At 44.0% G+C, this 18,225-nt stretch overlaps 1 protein-coding gene across 7 annotated transcripts in view; it reads right to left on the bottom strand.

Moving 5' to 3' along the window:
• Nucleotides 1-18,225, bottom strand: part of PLEKHG4B (pleckstrin homology and RhoGEF domain containing G4B) — a 78,735-nt gene that overhangs the window by 20,517 nt on the left and 39,993 nt on the right. For all 7 annotated transcript variants that reach the window (XM_059416777.1, XM_059416780.1, XM_059416779.1 and 4 more), the window contains one exon: nucleotides 12,960-13,046. In XM_059416777.1, coding sequence (XP_059272760.1) covers nucleotides 12,960-13,046 — 87 coding nt within the window. The remainder of the gene's footprint in view (nucleotides 1-12,959; nucleotides 13,047-18,225) is intronic.

The following is an 18,225-nucleotide window of genomic DNA, read 5'->3' as shown; positions in this document are numbered from 1 at the left end:
ATGCTTGCAATTATTGACAGAACAGGAAATCTTAGCAGAGACAGAGAAAATATGTTTAAACCTACTGGATGTTTATAGCCAAAAAATATAATGTCTGAACTAAACAATGTCACTAGAAGGGCTTCATAGCTTAATGGAAAGGAATCGAGTATGGAGTCAGTAACCTTGAAGGTAGAGTGCTAGAAACAATCCGATCTGAAGAAGAGGGAGAAAATAAGTAGGAAAAAAAGTGCTTCTCAAAGACCTCTGGGGCAAGATCACTTGGGGAGGAGTTAAGATGGTGAAGGAATGGGATGACCTTATGCTTACCTCATCGCTCGAACACAGCTAGATAATTATCAAATCATTTTGAAAACCCAGGATATCAACCTGAGGACTGAGAGAACAAACCACACAACTAGCAGGACAGACCATACTCTATGTAAAATGCAGAAATAAAGAAGGAAAGAATCCTGAGAGCAGCAAGAGAAAAGAAGTCCCTAAATTACAAGGGAAGACAAATCATGTTAGCAGCAGGTCTATCCAAAGAAACTTGGCAGGACAGGAAAAAAGTGGCATGAGGTATTTCACACGCTGAATGGGAAAATTATGCAGCCAAGAGTACTTTATCCAGCAAGGCTGTCATTCAGAATAGAAGGAGAGATAAAACAATTTCTCAGGCAAACAAAAACCACTAAGCCGGTCCCGCAAGAAATATTAAAGGGGACTCTGCGTGGGAGGGACCAAAGGCAACAAAGACAAGAGAGGAAAGAGAAAATCTCTAGATCCAGCAACTTTACAAGTAATACAATAGTTCTAAATTCATACTTATCAATAATCAATCAATAATACAGTCTGAATGTAAATGGACTAAATGCTCCAACTGAAAAATGTAGGGTGTCAGAATGGATAAAAAAACCCCACACAAACAAGACCTATCTATATATTGTCTAGAAGAGACTCATTTTAGGCCTAAAGGCATCTCCAGGTTGAAAGTGAGGGGGTGGAGAATCATCTAGCACGTTAATGGACATAAAAAAAAAAAATCCAGAGTAGCCACACTTGAATTGGACAAACTAGATTTTAAACTAGAGACTGTAACACGAGATGAAGAAGGGTGCTGCATCTTAATAAAGGGGACAATGCAACCAGAAGATCAGAAGACCCAACACTGTAAATATTTATACCCCCAACTTGGAAGCAGCTAAACATATACAATAATTAACAACAAACATAAAGGAACTCAGTGATAATGACCCAATAATAGTAGGGGGACTTTAGTACCCCACTGACAGCAACAGACAGCTCATCTAAGCAGAAATCAACAAGGAACAATAAATGGCTTGAATGACACATGGGAACAGATGGGCTTAAGAGATATATTTAGAACATTTCATCCTAAAGCAGCATAATGCACATACTTTTTGAGTACACATAGGATATTCTCCAGAAAAGATCACATACTGGGTCACAAATCAGTCCTCAACAAGTACCAAAAGACTGATATTACACTATGTGTATTTTCTGACCACAACATTATGAAACTTGAAGTCAATCATGAGAAAAAGTCTGGAAAGACCACAAATATATGGACATTAAGGAACATTCTACTAAGCAATGAATGGGTAAATTAGGAAATCAAAGAAGAAATTAAAACAATACTTAGAAACAAATGAAAATGAAAACATGATGGTCCAAAACCTTTGGGATGCAGCAAAAGTGGTTCTAAGAGGGAAGTATATAGCTATACAGGCCTCCTCAAGAAGCAAAAAATGTCTCAAATATATGACCTAAGCTTATACCTGAAAAAGCTAGAAAAGGAACAACAAACAGAGCCTAAAGCCAGCGGAGAATGACAATGATAAAGACACAGGAAAAATAAATGATACACAAACAAACCAGTGAAACAGGTCAAGGAAACCAGGATCTGGTTCTTTGGAAAAAAAAAAATCAATAAAATTGATAAATCCCTAGTCAGACTCAATAAAAAAGAGAGAAAAAGGAAACCAAAAAATAAAAGCACAAGCGAGAGAGGAAAAATAACAACAAACCACACAAAACCACAAACAATTATAAGAGAATATTATGAAAAACTATATGGCAACAAATTAACAACCGAGAAGAAATGGATAAATTCTTAAAAACCTACCAAACCTACCAAAACAGAAACAGGAAGAAATAGAAAATTTGAACAGACCCATAACCAGCAAAGAAATTGAACCAGTAACAAAAATCTCCCAACAAACAAAAGTCCAGGACCACATGGCTACACAGGTAAATTCTACAGGCATTTAAAGAAGAGTTAATACCTATTCTTTCCCAACTATTTCAAAAATTAAAAAAAGGGCAGAAAACTTCCAAATCCATTCTGAAAGGCCAGTATTACCCTGATACCAAAACCAGATATAGACCCCACTAAAAAAGAGCACTAAGGGGCCAATATCCCTGATGAACATGGATGCAATAATTCTTAAAAAAATACTAGCAAACCGAACCCAACAATACATTAAAAAAATCGTTCACCAGGACGCCTGGGGAGCTCAGTTGGTTGAGCAGCTGCCTTCGGCTCAGGTCGTGATCCCAGAGTCCTGGGATCGAGTCCCACATCGGGCTCCTGGCTCAGCAGGGAGTCTGCTTCTCCCTCTGCCTCTGCCTGCCTCTCTGTCTGCCTGTGCTCGCTCTCTCTGACAAATAAATAAATAAATAAATAAATAAAATCTTTAAAAAAAAATCATTCACCATGATCAAGTGAGATTTATTCAATGTAAAGAATGGTTAATTATTTGCAAATCAATCAGCGTGAGATAGCACATCAATAAGAGAAAGGATAGGAACTATGTGATCAATAGAAGCAGAAAAAGCATCTGACAAAGTACAACATCCACTCATGAAAAAATCTTCCACAAAGTAGATTTAGAGGGAACACACCTCAATATAATAAAGGCCATATATGAGAAACCCACAGTTAACATCATCCTCAATGGGGAAGAACTGAGAGCTTTTCCTCTACAGTGGTCTCATCACTGTAATTCAACATCACCTGGACGTCCTAGCCACAGCAGTCAGACAACAGAAAGTGATGAAAGGCATCCAAATCAGCAAGGAAAGAGTCAAACTGTCACTATTTGCAGATGACATGATACTCTATACAGAAAACCCAAAAGACTCCACCAAAAAACTGCTAGAACTGATAAACAAGTTCAGTAAAGTCACAGGATACAAAATCAATGTACTGAAATCTTGTATCTCTATACATAAATAATGAAGTAGCAGAAGGAGAAATTAAGGAATCAATCCCATTCACAATTGCATCGAAAGTAATAAGACACTTAAGGATAAACTTAACCAAGGAGGTAAAAGACCTGTACTCTGAAAACTATAAAACACGGATGAAAGAAGTCAAAGATGACACAAAGAAATGGAAAGACATTCTATGCTCATGGATTGGAAAAACAAATATCATTAAAATGTCCCAGCTACCCAAAGCAAACTACATATTTAATACAATCTCTATCCAGACAGCACCAGCATTCTTCATGGAACTAGAACACAGAATCATAAAATTGTATGGAACTGGGAGGAGTCAAGATGGCAGAGGAGTAGCAGGTTGAGATGACATCAGGTCCCAGGAGTTCAGCTAGATAGTGTATCAAACCATCGCAAACACCTAGAAACCCAACAGGAGATCGAAGAGAATAAGAACAGCAATTCTAGAAACAGAAAATCGACCACTTTCTGAAAGGTAGGCCTGGCGGAGAAGAGAATCCAAAGCAACAGGAAGACAGACCACGGGGGTAGGGGCTGGCTCCCGGCAAGCAGTGGAGCAACGGAGCCCAAAATCAGAACTTTTAAAAGTCTGCTCCACTGAGGGACGTCGCTCCAGAGGTTAGCCGGGGTGAAGCCCACACGGGGACAGCGTGGTCTATGGTCCCATGGGGTCACAGAAGGATCAGGGGTGTTTGAGTGTGGCATGGCTCACAGGTATCAGAGCGGGGAAGCCGGCTACAGAGACAGAGCTGAGCAGTGAGCTCTCAGGTCAGGGTTACCTTAAACTGTAATCTGCGGGCCAATGCTCTTTGAGCAGGGACCCCGCAAGTGGCAGATCCTGGGAGACCCCCTTGGAAGAGTGGCAGGGATCTGCTGGGCTTGGAGATTCCAGGTGGGGCCGTGAGCCAGAGACAGAGATGCTTGGTCACAGGCCGGGTGAGCTCGGCACGAAGCTGGAGGCCAGGGAGACAGGCGGGATTGATGGCTTTTCTCCGAGGGCGCCCTGAGGAGTGGGGCCCCGAGCTCTCGGCTCCTCCAGGCCAGAGCTTGGGAGGCCGCCATCTTCATTCCCGTCCTCCGGAAGTCTACGGAAAGCGCTCAGGGAACAAAAGCTACCGAAAGCGAACCAAGCAGATTACTCAGCCCGGCCCCTGGTAAGGGCGGTGCAATTCCGCCTTGGGCAAAGACACTTGAGAATCACTACACCAGGCCCCTCTCCCAGAAGATCAACAAGAAATCCAGCCAAGACCAAGTACACTTACCAAGGAGAACAGCGAACAGCGGAATTCCAGAGGAGGAGAAAGCAAAGCATGGAATTCAAAGATTTCTCCCCAAGATTCTTTAGTCTTGCAAAGTTAATTTGTTTTAATTTTATTTTTTTCTTATTCTAATTTTTTAAACTTTTACTCTTTCCTCTTTTAATGCTTTTTAACTAGTTTATCTTAACAATACTTTCATTAAAAAAATCTTTTAGACCTTTCTTTATTAGAGTCATATTTTATCCTTCATTGTATCTAACTTTATTTTTTGTACACACATAGGGTTTTTTCTTCTAAAAAATTTTGGGATACAACTTCTAATAGATCAAACTATACCCTAATTCTAGCACAGGGCTTTGTTCTAGTCTCCAGCCTGAGCAAATTCTTTCCACTTTCTTTTTCCAACCAACTTATCAACTCCTTTTTAAGAAATCTAAAAAAATTTCATCTTTACAGCCATATTCCATCCCTTCATTGTGTTTACCTTATTTGTGTACACACACACACACACACATATATGTATAAAGGTTTTTCTTTCCTTAAAATTTTGGGAGGTAGTTTATTCTAAGAGACCAAAATACTCCCAAAATTAAGTGGTTGGCTCTGTTCTATTCACCAGTCTAATATATATATTTTCTTTTTTTTTCTTTAATTTTTTTTGAACTTCTTTTTACCCCCTTTCTTTACCCCACAATTTGGGGTCTCTTCTAATTTTGTTAATACACACTTTTTTCTGGGGTCTTTGCCACCTGTTTGGTATTTTATTCTCTCCTTCATATATTCCTATCTGGATAAAATGACAAGACAGAAAAACTCATCACAAAAAAAAAAAAAAAAAAAGAATAAGAAGCAGTACTGAAGGCTAGGGACCTAATCAATACAGACATTGGTAATATGTCAGATCTAGAATTCAGAATGATGATTCACAAGGTGCTAGCTGGGCTTGAAAAAGGCATGGAAGATATTAGAGAAATGCTGTCTGGAGAAATAAAAGCCCTTTCTGGAGAAATAAAAGAACTAAAGTCTAACCAAGCTGAAATAAAAAAAGCTATTAATGAAGTGCAATAAAAAAAATGGAGGCTCTTATTGCTAGGATAAATGAGGCAGAAGAGAGAATTAGTGATATAGAAGACCAAATGATGGAGAATAAAGAAACTGAGCAAAAGAAAGACAAACAATTATTGGACCACGAGGGGAGAATTCGAGACGTAAGTGATACCATAAGACAAAACAACATTAGAATAAATGGGATTCCGGAAGAAGAAGAAAGAGAGAGGGGAGCAGAAAGTATATTGAAGTGAATTATTACAGAGAATTCCCCTAATATGGCAAAGGGAACAAGCATCAAAATCCAGGAGGCACAGAGAACCCCTCAAAATCAATAAGAATAGGCCCACACCCCATCATCTAATAGTAAAACTGACAAATCTTAGTGACAAAGAGAAAACCCTGAAAGCAGCCCGGGACAAGAAGTCTACAACATACAATGGTGAAAACATTAGATTGGCAGCAGACTTATCCACAGAGACCTAGCAAGCCACAAAGAACTGGCATGATATATTCAGAGCACTAACTGAGAAAAACATGCAGCCAAGAATACTACATCCAGCTAAGCTATCATTGAAAATAGAAGGAGAGATGAAAAACTTCCAGGACAAATAAAAACTAAAAGAATTTGTAAACACCAAACCAGCTCTACAGGAAATATTGAAAGGGGTCCTCTAAGCAAAGAGAGCGCCTAAAAGTAGTAGACCAGAAAGGAACAGAGACAATATACAGTAACAGTCACCTTACAGGCAATACAATGACACTGAATTCATATCTCTCAATAGTTACCCTGAATGTAAATGGGCTAAATGCCTCAATCAAAAGACACAGGTTATCAGATAAAAAACCAAAACCCATCAATATGCTGTCTACAAGAAACTCATTTTAGACCCAAAGACACCTCCAGATTTAGAGTGAGGGGGTGGAAAACAATTTACCATGCTAATGGACAGCAAAAGAAAGCTGGAGTGGCAATCCTTATATCAGATAAATTATATTTTAAGACAAATACTATAATAAGAGATGAGGAAGGACACTATATCATACTCAAGGGGTCTGTCCAACAAGAAGATCTAACAATTTTAAATATCTATGCCCCTAACATATGAGCAACCAACTATATAAACCAATTAATAACACAATCAAAAAACACATCAACAATAATACAATAATAGTAGGGGACTTTAACACCCCCCCTCACTGAAATGGACAGATCATCCAAGCAAAAGATCAACAAGGAAATAAATGCCTTAAATGACATACTGGACCAGATGGACATCACAGATCTATTCAGAACATTCCATCCCAAAGCAACAGAATACACATTCTTCTCTAGTGCCCATGGAACATCCTCCAGAATAGATCATATCCCGGGTCACAAATCAGGTCTCAACTGGTACCAAAAGATTGGGATCATTCCCTGCATATTTTCAGACCACAATGCTCTGAAGAGCATTCACAAGAAGAAATTTGGAAATAGCCCAATACATGGAGTCTAAAGAGCATCCTTCTAAAGAATGAATGGGTCATTCAGGAAACTGACGAAGAATTGAAAAAATTCATGGAGACAAATGATAATGAAAACACAATGGTTTAAAACCTGGGGACACCACAAAGGCGGTCCTGAGAGGAAAGTATATAGCAATATAAGCCTTTCTCAAGAAACAAGAAAGGTCTCAAACACACAACCTAACCCTACACCTAAAGAAGCTGGAGAAAGAACAACAAAGAAAGCCTAAACCCAGCAGGAGAAGAGAAATAATAAAGATCAGAGCAGAAATCAATGAAATAGAAACAAACAAACAAAAACAGAACAAATCAATGAAACTAGGAGCTGGTTCCTTGAGAGAATTAATAAGGTTGATAAACCCCTGGCCAGACTTATCCAAAAGAAAAGAGAAAGGACCCAAATAAACAAATCATGAATGAAAGAGGAGAGACCACAACCAACACCAAAGAAATACAAACAATTATAAGAACATATTATGAGCAACTATACACAAGCAAATTTGACAATCTGGAAGAAATGGATGCATTCCTAGAGACATATAAACATCACAACTGAACCAGGAAGAAATAGAAAACCAGTAAGGAGATTGAAGCAGTCATCAAAAATCTGCCAACAAACAAAAGCCCAGGGGCAGATGCCTTCCCAGGGGAATTCTACCAAACATTTAAAGAAGAATTAATTTCTATTCTCCTGAAACTGTTCCAAAAAATAGAAGTGGAAGGAAAACCTGCAAACTCATTTGATGAGGCCAGCATTACCTTGATCCCAAAACCAGAAAAAGATCCCATCAAAAAAGAGAATTACAGACCAATACCCTTGATGAACACAGATGCGAAAATTCTCACTAAAATACTAGCCAATAGGATCCAACAGTACTTTAAAAGGATTATTCACCACGACCAAGTGGGATTTATTCCAGGGCTGCAAGTTTGGTTCACCAACCACAAATCAATCAATGTGACACAAAACATTAATAAAAGAAAGAACAAGAACCATATGATACTCTCAATAGATGCTGAAAAACCATTTGGCAAAGTACAGCACCCTTTCTTTTTTTTTTTTTAAATAAAATCTTTTTTAAAAAAGATTTTTTTTTTAAAAAAGATTTTATTTATTTATTTGCCAGAGAGAGAGATTACAAGTAGGCAGAGAGGCAGGCAGAGAGAGAGGAAGGGAAGCAGGCTCCCCGCTGAGCAGAGAGCCCGATGTGGGACTTGATCCCAGGACCCTGAGATCATGACCTGAGCTAAAGGCAGTGGCTTAACCCACTGAGCCACCCAGGTGCCCCTATAGCACCCTTTCTTGATCAAAACTCTTCAAAGTGTAGGGATAGAGGGTACATAACTCAATATCATCAAAGCCATCTATGAAAAACCCACCATGAATATCATTCTCAATGGAGAAAAACTGAGAGCTTTTCCACTAAGGTCAGGAACACGGCAGGGATGTCCATTATCACCACTGCTATTCAACATAGTACTAGAAGTCCTAGCCTCAGCAATCAGACAACAAAAAGAAATTAAAGGCATCCAAATCAGCAAAGAAGAAGTCAAACTATTCCTCTTTGCAGATGATATGATACTTTATGTGGAAACCCAAAAGACTCCACTCCAAATCTGCTAGAATTTGTATAGGAATTCAGTAAAGTGTCAGGATATAAAATCAATGCACAGAAATCAGTTGCATTTCTATCCACCAAAAACAAGAAAGAAGAAAGAGAAATTAAGGAGTCAACCCTACTTATAATTGCACCCCAAACCATAAGATAACCTAGGAATAAACCTAACCAAAGCAGCAAAGAATCTGTACTCAGAAAACTATAAAGTACTCATGAAAGATATTGAGGAAGAAACAAAGAAATGGAAAAACATTCCATGCTCATGGATTGGAAGAACAAATATTTTGAAAATGTCTATGCTACCTAAAGCAATCTACACGTTTAATGCAATACCTATCAAAATCCCATCCATTTTTTTTCAAAGAAATGGAATAAATAACCCTAAAATTTATATGGAACAAGAAAAGACCTCGAATAGCCAGAGGAATGTTGAAAAAGAAAGCCAAAATTGGTGGCATCACAATTCCAGACTTCAAGCTCTATTATAAAGCTGTCATCATCAAGGCAGTATGGTACTGGCACAAAAACAGACACATAGATCAATGAACAGAATAGAGAGCCCAGAAATAGACCCTCAACTTTATGGTCAACTAATCTTCGACAAAGCAGGAAAGAATGCTCAGTGGAAAAAAGCCTCTTCAACAAATGGTGTTGGGAAAATTGGACAGCCACACGCAGAAAAATAAAACTGGACCATTTCCTTACACCACACAGAAAATAGACTCAAAATGGATGAAGGACCTCTGAGACCAATGTGAGAAAGGACTCCATTAAAATCCTTGAGAAGAACACAGGCAGCAACCTCTTTGACCTCAGCCGTGGCAATTTCTTCCTAGAAACATCGCCAAAGGCAAGGGAAGCAAGGGCAAAAGTGAACTACTGGGACTTCATCAAGATCAAAAGCTTTTGCACAGCAAAGGAAATAGTTAACAGAACCAAAAGACAACTGACAGAATGGGAGAAGATACTTGCAAACAACATATCAGATGAAGGGCTAGTATCCAAAATCTATAATGAATTTAGCAAATTCAACACCCAAAGAACAAATAATCCAATCAAGAAATGGGCAGAGGACATGAACAGACATTTCTGCAAAGAAGACATCCAGATGGCCAACAGACATATGAGAAAATGCTCCACATCACTCGGCATCAGGAAAATACAAATCAAAACCACAATGAGATATCACCTCACACCAGTCAGAATGGCTAAAATCAACAAGTCCGGAAATGACAGATGCTGGCGAGGATGTGGAGAAAGGGGAATCCTCCTACACTGTTGGTGGGAATGCAAGCTGGTGCAGCCACTCTGGAAAACAGCATGGAAGTTCCTCAAAAATTGGAAAATAGAGCAACCCTATGACCCAGCAATTGCACTACTGGGTATTTACCCTGAAGATACAAACGTAGTGATCCGAAGGGGCACGTGCACCCGAATGTTTATAGCAGCAATGTCCACAATAGCCAAACTATGGAAAGAACCTAGATGTCCATCAACAGATGAATGGATCAAGATGTGGTATATATACACAATGGAATACTATGCAGCCATCAAAAGAAATGAAATCTTGCCATTTGCGATGACATGGATGGAACTAGAGGGTATCATGCTGAGTGAAATAAGTCCATCAGAGAAAGACAATTATCATATGAGGAATATGATATGAGGAAGTTGAGATGCAATGTGGGGGACTTGGGGGGTAGGAAAGGAATCAATGAAACAAGATGGGATCGGGAGGGAGACAAACCATAAGAGACTCTTAATCTCAGGAAATAAGCTGAGGGTTGTTGGGGGGACGGGGGTAGGGAGAGGGTGGTGGGGTGACGGACATTGGGGAGGGTGTGTGCTATGGTAAGTGCTGTGAAGCCTGTAAGCCTGATGGTTCACAGACCTGTACCTCTGGGGCTAATAATACATTATATATTAATAAAAAATAAAAAATTAGAAAATTTTTTTAAAAAAAATCATATGGAACCACAGAAGACCCCTAATAGCCAAAGCAACTTTGAAAAAGAAAAACAAAGCTGGAAGCGTCATAATTCTGGACTTCAAGTTATGTTACAAGGCTGTAGTAATCAAAACAGTATGGTACTGGCATAAAAATGGAAACATGGGCTAATTGGAACAGAATAGAAAACCCAGAAATGGACCCACAACTATAAGGTCAACTAATCTTCCTCAGAGCAGGAAAGAATGTTAATGGAAAAAAGACGGTCTCTTCAACAAACGGTGTTGGGAAAACTAGACAGCCACATGCAGAAGAATGAACTGGACCACTTTCTTTCACCACACACAAACCTAGCCTCAAAAAACAAAGACCTAAATGTGAGACCTAAAACCATAACAATCCTAGAAGAGAGCACGGGGGATAATTTCTCTGACATCGGCCGTCACAACCTGTTTCTAGATCTGTCTTCTGGGGCAAGGGAAACAAAACCCAAAAGAAATTATCAAGTGTTCATCAAAACAAAAGCTTCTGCACAGGGAAGGGAAGGGAACAGCCAACACAACTAAAAGGCAGCTATGGAGTAGAAGATATTTGCAAATAACATCCTTGCTTAAAGGGTTCGTATTATCCAAAATATTTAAAGAACTTGTAAAACTCAACATCCTCCCCCCAAGAAAAATCCAATTGCAAAGTGGGCAGAAGTGACAAGCAGACATTTTTTCAAAGAAGACATCCCAGCAGCTAAGAGACACATGCAGAGATGCTCGACATCACCTCCGACCCACGGGTCCCGTCGCACCAGACAGAGCGGCCGACACCACCAGGGACGATGCATGCTGGTGAGCATGTGGAGAAGGGCAGCCCTCTTGGACCGTGGGTGGGGGTGCGGCCACTCTGGAGAACTCGGCAGAGGTTCCTCAGTTGGTTAAAAGTACAACTGCCCTCCCGCCCAGCCACTGCACTACTGGGTATTTACCCAATGGGACACGAAAACCCTGATTCAAAGGGATACGTACACCTTGGGTGCTTGTAGCGGTGTTATCAACAGCAAGCTGTGGAGAGAGCCCCGGCGTCCACCAACAGAAGGACGCAGAAAGAAGGCAGGCTGCTTACGTGCAGTGGAATCCTGTGCAGCCGTCAGAAGTAGAGTTTAGTGATTCACCACTTACGAACAACACCCAAAACCATGAGACCTTGCAATGAGATCCGGCCAACTGCCATTTGCAGTCGTGTGGACGAAGCACAATAAATCAGAGAAAGACAAATACCACGTGATTTCACTCATTTCTGGAATTTAAGATGAACACAGGGCAAGTGGGAAAAACAGAGGGAGGGACCCAAACCATAAGAGACTCTTAGCAACAGAGAACACACTGAGGGTCGCTGGCGCAGGGTGGGTGGACGGTGGGCCAGATGGGGGATGGTTAGGGCACTTGGGAGGAGCACTGGGAAAAACTAAAAATAGGTAAAATTAGATTGTGGGATGAGTTGCATCATTCCATGCATATACTAAAAATCATTGACACGGTTTGATAAATGATTTGTATGGGACATGAACTATGTCTCAGTAAAGTTGCCTTTGAAAAGAAAGAAAGAGAAAGAAAACATCTAGACTATCACTTCTCGAAATTCCAAAAAGTAAAAGTGCAATAAAGAGTGAAAAACAAAAAAAGACCTATGGGGCAACATCAGTGTGTGTAATCAAAATCCTAGAACAAGGGGAGAGAATGAAGCAGAATAAAACATTTCAAGAAATGATGAATGAAAATTTCCTGAATTTGGTGATAGACATAAATTTAAACATTCAAGTTCAGCCCAACCTAAGAGGATAAAGATAAAGAAAACCACGTCACGTTCTAGTCATTTTGATGAAAAGAAAGAGAACATCTTGGAAGTAACCAAAGGAAAATGACACATTTTCGATAGATGAGCAATCACGTGAACTACAACAAACTTTTCGTCAGAAACTGTGGAGGCCAGAAGACACCAGGAGACACCTTTAAAGGGCTGGAAAACACACGAAGGCCTTCTACAAGCCAGAACTCTGGGTCCAGCCAGAAAACCTTTAAGAATGAAGGCAAACTAGTTTTTAGATAAAAGAGAAAGAAGCAAGAAGAGGTAGAGAAGAAAAATCAGATTTTTAAAAGTTTTCTGTTGCCGCACTCTTGAGGGTCCTGCAGAAACTGAAGGGATCGGGGATGGGCTTTCAGGCTCTTACTTAGACGGATGAAGCACGAATTCACACCAAGTTTTTAGGATGTTTTATCTCATCTACTTCAGTTTGTGTATCACCCAGAGTCATACCTACTCCTGAGGGTCTAAAGCCACTACCTGAACTGCTCCATCCTTGTCAGGCCTAAATCCCGATTCTTTATTCACCAACAGCACAATAGTATGAATTATGGGAGGAGGCGTGTTCTGAAATAAGAAAGAAATACTGATTAGCTTTCTAATATTTAACGGATTTCATGAAATTGTCTAACTTGACGGATGCTACTTCTGCTTTGATATTTTCCCCAAGTACCTCAAAGGTATAAAATGTAACTGCCTTTGCTCTAAATGGACATTATTGGACCTTATAATTTGACCAATAATTGACATTATTTGACCTTTTGCATGTAAATTTTTAGTGAAAAGTTTGTTGGTTATAATTTATGGATAATAAAATGCACCCTCTCAAATATAGAGTTCTCTAAATTTTGACAGAACTTATAGTCCTGGAACCACCATCACAGTCAAGACATATACAACGGTTCAGCAGCCCCCAATTTTCCGAAGCTGCTCTGGCAAGCCCCCCGGCCTCTGGCAGTTACTGATCTGTCTCCTGCGTCCATAAATTTGCCTGGTCCAGATATCTACACACGGCCTCACGCAGCACAGGCTGCTTTCACTTAGCACAGAGCACCTGCCACTCGGCCGAGCCGTGGAGGCTCCTGGTTCGGAAGAAGTCCCCGGCCCGCAGGCATTACAGCTCCCCCACCGCTCACCCCACCGCTAGAGGACGTCTGGCTTGTCTCCAGTTTGTGGCAACTGTAGGCAAAGCCCCTCTAAACTGCATGTGAAGGTAAACATCTAGCGGTAGGATTGCGGGGTCTCGTGGCAAGTGTGTTCTAACTTCTGAAGAAACTGGAGTGGTTACGCCACTTGCATTTCCAGGAGCAACACTGAGCCCTCGCTACGGGCAGGTTTGGTGTGCTACCTCATTTTGGTTACAAGTTGTGTTTCTCCAGTGATTACTGGTGTTGAACGCACGTTTCCATGCTTCTCTGCCGTTCGTATATCTTCTTGAGTCAAACGTGTTCAAATCTTGGCCGTATTTCCTTGGGCTGTTCACCTTGTTGCCGAATTCTGGGATTTCGTGTATTTCAGACACAAGTTCTTTATCAGATCTGTGTTTTGCACACATTGTCTCCCAACTCCTGGCTTGTATTTTCATTTTAGTGACAGTGTCTTTTGAAGAAAAGGTTTCAAAATTTTGATGAAATCTACCTTATCATGGTTTTCTTTATGGGTCACAGTGCTGCTGTCACAGCTGAGGCATCTTAGCCCGACGAAGGTCCTGAAGACCTTCTCCTGTTTCCTCCTGGTGGTTCTTAGTAGCGCACACAGGTCTGGGACCCACTTGTGATTTTTGTGCACAGTATGAGGCATGTGTTCCGTATTGGGGTTCCAACCCTGTTTTGTTTTGTTTTGTTTGGACATGTTTTTAAACTTTAAACAAACCTCCTTGACTTCTGTTTGCTAGATTACATTGAGGTCATTTCACTCAACAATAAAATTATTTTATTTTCATAGTGCTTGCTTCTTCACTCATATTTTCTAAAGCTTTAATTTTTAAGTTTCTTGTAGGAATAAGCAGACTTTAGGCTTTTGGTAATCCCCATTATCGATCCCCTATTTGACTGGATAGGCCTCCAAAATAACCAGTACTTAATTTGTATTAAATTAATCTTATCTATTTACATTTTTGTTATGTGGCTTCTTATGAATGACATTCCACAAACATTCATTTCATGAGTCATAAACATTCATTCGATGAGTAAAAGCCATAGAAAACCATAGAAAAAGCATTCCTGCTTTTTATTTGAGTCATTTTCTATTTCTCTCACTCAGTTTAGGTCAACTCTTCGGTTATTATGAATTAAGACTACACGGTTTTGTGAAGTGTTTCGTATTTCTCATATATCCCTACTTGAGTGATTTTTACTGGTAGGACTTGTTGCTACTGCGGAGGAGACGGGTGTGAATTTTCAGACAAGTGAGAACACAGTTTGTGCCTCAGGACGAGCGTTGTATCAGCGTGTAGAAGTTACGTGCTGTAGGTGGGGGAGGGATAAGTAATTCTTAGCATTTTCTTCCACCATGAAATGAAAAAAACCATCATTTCCTTTTCAAGATGTAAATCTTATGTATTGGAACTTTAATGATTCAATAAATTTGAAGTATCGTCACTGGAGGCAGTTAGGAGATTCTATTGTTTGCCCTGTACAGAAAAATTTCACGACTTCCGTGTATTCTTCAGAAATAAAGCTGAAAATGGAAGCATGACCCTTAAATTCGGCTTATTTCCAGGTACCTGGCTCGGGTTACAGCTCCTGTATTGCCTGAGCCAAACCCGGGGTGGTGGGAAGCCTCCCCCTGCAGGAGGCCCCAGACCTCAGGGCAGTCTGGACATCGCACGCGGAGGAGGGAGAAGACTGGATTCCCGGCGTTCCGTCGAAGACCCACTTGCAACAGAAACTGAAAGATGCAGCGGACGCCTCTCCCGCTTCTGCTCTGGGAGAAGTGTGGGCAGAGAGGGACTGTCCTACTCAGGGCTCATTCCACCGCGTGGGACCCGAGTGGCCCAGGGCTTAAGGAAGCCCGAACAAACAGAGGGGCTAGGTGTTCTCACCCAGGAAAAAGGTAGGTGGTTCCGTGGGCAGCTGCAGGGCTCAGAGGCCACGCATGCGGTGGGCCGGGGTCTCGCACACAAGGGCATGGGTGGCTGCTAAGCTTGTGCATCAACAAGGAGGGCTCGGGCGTCGGTCTTTGGGGCTGGACACTCAATTTTCAAGTTTTTATGGGATGCCCAAGAAGTCGAGGCCACCCCAGTCCTCTGGCTCCTGGGAATTCCTGCAAAGCCACAGACATGCCTCAGTGTCCCAGGTCTGTGACCTGTTTGCACATGACACACAGAGCACGGCACGGTGAGGAGCCCGCAGGCAGCTGCAGGCTTGGCGCTCTTCCTGGCCCCCCCGTGACCTCGCACGAGGCCAGGGCCACACAGGGCCCTCGTCAGGGGGTGGCGGTGGTCACCCTGACCTCCACACCAGCCCCACGTGGGACATTGTCGTGCGTCTGCCTGGGTGTCTGCCCGAGGTCCTCGAGCCCCGCACGGCGAGAGCGGCCCCAGCCCGGCCTCCGTGGCCTCCCCGCGCCCGGGCCATGCAGCACAGACCACAGACCGGAGGGGTCTGGTGAGGAGCCCGCGGAGCCCAAGGCACCAGCGCCACCTGCTAACCCAGGAGCACCTCGTCCTGGGCGCAGCAGCGAGTCCTTGCATTCCCGGCTTCCCCCCTCATCTGAAACTTGTCCAGGGTGGCCACGGCCACTGTGGCCACGGTGACCAGCAGGAGCGCCATCCGGGGCTGGCAAAGGGTCTGGGGAGAAGCGAGTGCAGGGAGCCTGCACACCACTGGCTGCCCCCGGGGCTGAAGGCGTAAGGAGTGAGGAGAGCAGAGCAGCGGGGAGGCCGGGGGAGGCCGAGGAGGGGCTGCTCCTGAAGGCAGGGTCCGTGGGGCGCGCCCGGAGGGTCGGGAGCTGTGGATGCTCGAGCCCGGCTGACGGCCACACGCTGCTCCCAGCGGGCACGTAAGGCAGATGGAATGGCTTCCAGAATCTGGTCACAAGTTCTGCTTGCAGCTTCAAAGCCACTTAAGCAACAGCAACAATTTAGTTCAGCTTCAAAGGCAGAAACAAGTTTTTTTTCTCTGTGTTTCCACAAGCTGCTATTTCTAGGGAGCCGTGCGGACCGGTGTGCGATGACCGGGTTAAACACCCGCTCCCGAGCAGTGTGCGTCTGAGGCCCTAACAGCCCTGCGCCTCTGTCCCCCGAGGACGCCGCGACCAGGCTCCAGATGGAAGACCTTCCTCCCGCAGTCACAGGACTCTGAGGAGCCCTGCCATCGCCCAGCAGCCCTTCCTCCTTGGAGCAGAGCGTCCTTCAGAATCCGTTTGAAAATCCATCATCCCTACTTTCCCAGAAGGCTTCCGGTAACTTCTGTCTTTGCTGCTCTATGAAACTGCACGTGGCTAAGAGAAACCAGAATCTCAACAGGCGCTCAGAGCCCACGCGGAACATGAACATCAAACCGGACGACCTCCTGCTTGCCGACGTCCGAGCCCAGCGGCTGGTCGAGAGCAGGGGAGGAGCTTAAGGGGTCTATGCACCTTCCAGGTGTTCCGTGGAAACCGAGTTTCGGCAGGTCAAACCTGTCGTGCCGTGTTCGAGGCGCTAACTCAGGCTTTCCTCCTGCTGAGAGCCTGGCTCGGCCTCTGAAACGCGGACTTGCGCACGGAGGGCCGCTCCGAGGGCCGCGACGGCACCGCTGGGTTGGCCCCTCCTCCTCGGAGTCCGCTCCTTCGCCTCTGTGTCCGACAGGAGCTGCCCCCTTGCCAAGTGCCCTGACCGGGATGCCTGCTCCTGCCAGCCCGTCCAGCCGCCGTGCCCCCACCTCCGCCTGCCCCCCAGCCCCGGCCCCGTGCACCGCCTGCCTGCCTGCCGGGGCTCTTCTCTCCCCACATGCCGCTCTCCGGTGCACTGACCGCACTACCATCCAGATGGGCCTCGACCTCCACCTCAGAGTCCTTCCTCGAAAGAACTTCCACGTGGCGTCCCTATACATAGGAGCCTGGACGGAGCCTGACGGACGCCTACACCTTTAGCAGAGACCCAACAGAGGGAACAGGCGTTCACTGACGGGGACGGGGGACCTCGGACTCCAGCACAGCGCTTGGCCCATGAAGGCCCCTGTGTACACGTCTGAGGGAGCGAGAACCCTCTCGGGCGCCCACCTGGCCCTGGGTCCCTGGAGCATCCCCGGGGGTGCCTTTCTCCCTGTTCCAGGGACTCCCACTTCCCTCTTGGTTTTACTCACATCCCCAGATCCAGGTCAGGTCTTCCCAGGGTGACGCAAACCTGCCACACCCTCCCTGGACCTCACCGCAGAGGTGGGCAGGTCCGTACCTGCCCCACGGCACCCACAGCTCCATCCCTGTCTGAGGAGGCGCGGCGTGAACCCCTGCATGCTGATTTCCTTGGGCACCAGATAAGGACTGCTGTGGAGGGGAGAGGTCCTGCCGGCACAGCCTGGTCCTGGCTGACCCGGAAGGTCTGCAGTGACCACGTAGGAGAGGACGTGCCCGGCCCGGGGTGGGTGCCCACGGTGGATGGGTGAGAGCCCAGCTCTTCCTCTGCTACCTTCCACGGCCATGCTCGGGACCCTCAGCTCAGCCCGAGAGTCACACTGGGGGTGAGTCCTGGCACGGCTGCGCTCAGCTGCTCCTGGTCATGAGAGAGCCCCATGCTCGGTGTCCTGAGGACAGGAGTCACCCA

Source organism: Mustela nigripes, chromosome 12, assembly GCF_022355385.1.
Source record: "Mustela nigripes isolate SB6536 chromosome 12, MUSNIG.SB6536, whole genome shotgun sequence".
Classification (NCBI taxonomy): domain Eukaryota; kingdom Metazoa; phylum Chordata; class Mammalia; order Carnivora; family Mustelidae; genus Mustela; species Mustela nigripes.
This window is presented reverse-complemented; position numbering and strand designations above follow the sequence as displayed.